Raw genomic sequence first — 2,223 nt, forward strand, 5'->3', positions numbered from 1 at the left:
TTCCATCCCTGAATACACTCCACACCCCTCCACCCTCCCTCTTATCTTAGCACCTGCCGGATGACGGGTCATCCCTGCACCTTGTTCACTATCCTGGGTCAGAAGCAGTGTCGCAAGACACAGCACATCCACAGCAAGGCCGCTTCATTAAATCGGCGACCCCTCCTCTCCGTCCCCCCCTTGCATAAAAGGAGAGGACGGGGAGAAATCTTGTGTGTTTGTCACCTTTTTCCAACAAGAACATTCTCACTACTTCGTAGTATGTATGCATAATTCCCATTTTCTAGTAACATAAAAAAATCAAATACATAATAATTAAGATTATCAACTCTGAAATAAAACAGTGTTTCTTTTCATCAACACTGTATTGTCATTACTATTACTATCACTATCATTATATTCATTTATTGTCATCAATTTAGGGATGTGACGTTGTCCATATTGCATATATGCACTTATGCGGCATATTTTTCAAGAGCATATTATATGCACCTGTGCATATATGCTAACCAACAAAAAAGCATATATTCATTAAAACGACATAAAATATGCACATGTGCATATATGACACCTGATAAATATTCACATGTTGGACACTGTTGAAACTTGAACATATTTAAAACTAACAGGATGCTGTAGGATTTTTAAGTCATGGCTAAATGATTTACATGTACAAATTTAGGTTATTTTAAAACAATGAAATTGTCTTTAAATTTTTATGGTTTGTTATTGGAACACAGGAAACAGGATGTCGATTGTTAGATTAGCTTAGTCACTTCTTTTACGGCTTAGGTGTTGGTAGGTACACTAAGTAGTACTACAGTGTGATCTGTGCAACAATGCCAAAGGAAAAACCTAACAACACCGTTCTTAAGTTTGTTGAGGAGCATGAAGACTTTGAAATAGAAGATGGAGTTTTGTTTTGCATATATTGTAAAAAGCAGGTATGTTGCTTAATTGAATCTTGCTATATTCTACTTAAACTTCCAACGTGATGTCAGGTATAGATAGAATGCTTGAATATAATATAAAAACTTCAAAATTTTGTTAAATATTTCAACATAAATATTGGTTCACTAGTAAGCTATTCTAACTGGTCATTCGATTTTTTTAGGTATCAAGTTCGAGAACATTTCTCATTAAGCAACATCTGAAAACTGCGGGACATATTGCTAAGAAAAAATTGCAGCAGTCAAGAGAGTCTCAACTTGAAGATCCGAGTCTAATCACAACAGATGCAAGTCAAAGTAGTACTATGAAACACCCAAGTACCAACGAAACTACTATCTCCAACGACCAACCAAGTACCAGTAAATGCACTGGTGTCCCAGATGACCAGTTAGGCTCTACTGAATTAGTTACTAGCCATTCAAACCCACCTATTTCTCGCAAAAAATCCTTCAATGAAGAGTTGTGCAATATGTTCGTATCTGCAGATATTCCTTTGCACAAGTTAAACAATCCAATTGTAAAAAAGTTTCTTGCTAAACACTCCGGTAATGTGATACCAGACCAAACTACAATGAGAAAATATTATTTGTCGGAAATATATCGTGAAAAAATCAGTGCTTTAAGGAGAAAGGTGTCCACTCACAAGATATGGGTATCTGTGGACGAAACTACAGATGTTGAACAGCGGTACATTGCTTGCTTCGTATTCGGAATTTTAGGAGAAGAGTCTGAGCGCGACAAATGTTAGCAAACATCGCCATATTAAGTTCAGTTAATCATGCGAGCATAGCAGGATTCTTCAACGATTCTCTTCAGGTGTTATGGCCAAGTCAAATAAAATACGAAAACGTACTCTTGGTGTGCACAGATGCCGCACCATACATGATAAAATCAATGAATGGGTTGCAAGTCCTTTTCCCCAAAATGATTCATATAACTTGCTTAGCACATGGATTACACAGGGTGGCAGAACTGGTAAGATTCAGCTATGCTGAAGTGAACAGACTGATATCTGCCTCCAAAAGTATATTCGTTAAAGCTCCGTTGAGGGTAGAGAAATTGAAGAAACTTGCTCCAAACACGCCGCTACCTCCTACGCCAATAATAACAAGATGGGGCACATGGATCCAAGCTGTCCAATATTATGCCAAACATTTCGAAGAAATATACCAGGTCTTCATGTCCTTTGATGGCGAAGATTCTCGTAGTGTGAAAGAGTGTCAGGATCTTCTGCAGAACGTACAGTTAAAAACAGGTTTGGTCTTCATAAGT

General features: G+C 37.6%; 1 protein-coding gene across 1 annotated transcript; it reads left to right on the forward strand.

Annotated features, from left to right (window-relative positions):
- The first annotated feature begins 426 nt into the window (after positions 1-426).
- On the forward strand, positions 427-1,699 carry LOC143023769 (uncharacterized). The gene is made up of 2 exons (XM_076182383.1): positions 427-944; positions 1,115-1,699. Exons 1-2 carry the CDS (start codon positions 840-842, stop codon positions 1,697-1,699), a joined length of 690 nt encoding a protein of 229 aa, XP_076038498.1. The 5' UTR covers positions 427-839.
- The last annotated feature ends 524 nt before the right edge of the window (positions 1,700-2,223 follow it).

The sequence above is a fragment of the Oratosquilla oratoria genome, unplaced genomic scaffold (assembly GCF_046742065.1).
Source record: "Oratosquilla oratoria isolate Oo_2021 unplaced genomic scaffold, ASM4674206v1 SCAFFOLD58, whole genome shotgun sequence".
Taxonomy (NCBI): domain Eukaryota; kingdom Metazoa; phylum Arthropoda; class Malacostraca; order Stomatopoda; family Squillidae; genus Oratosquilla; species Oratosquilla oratoria.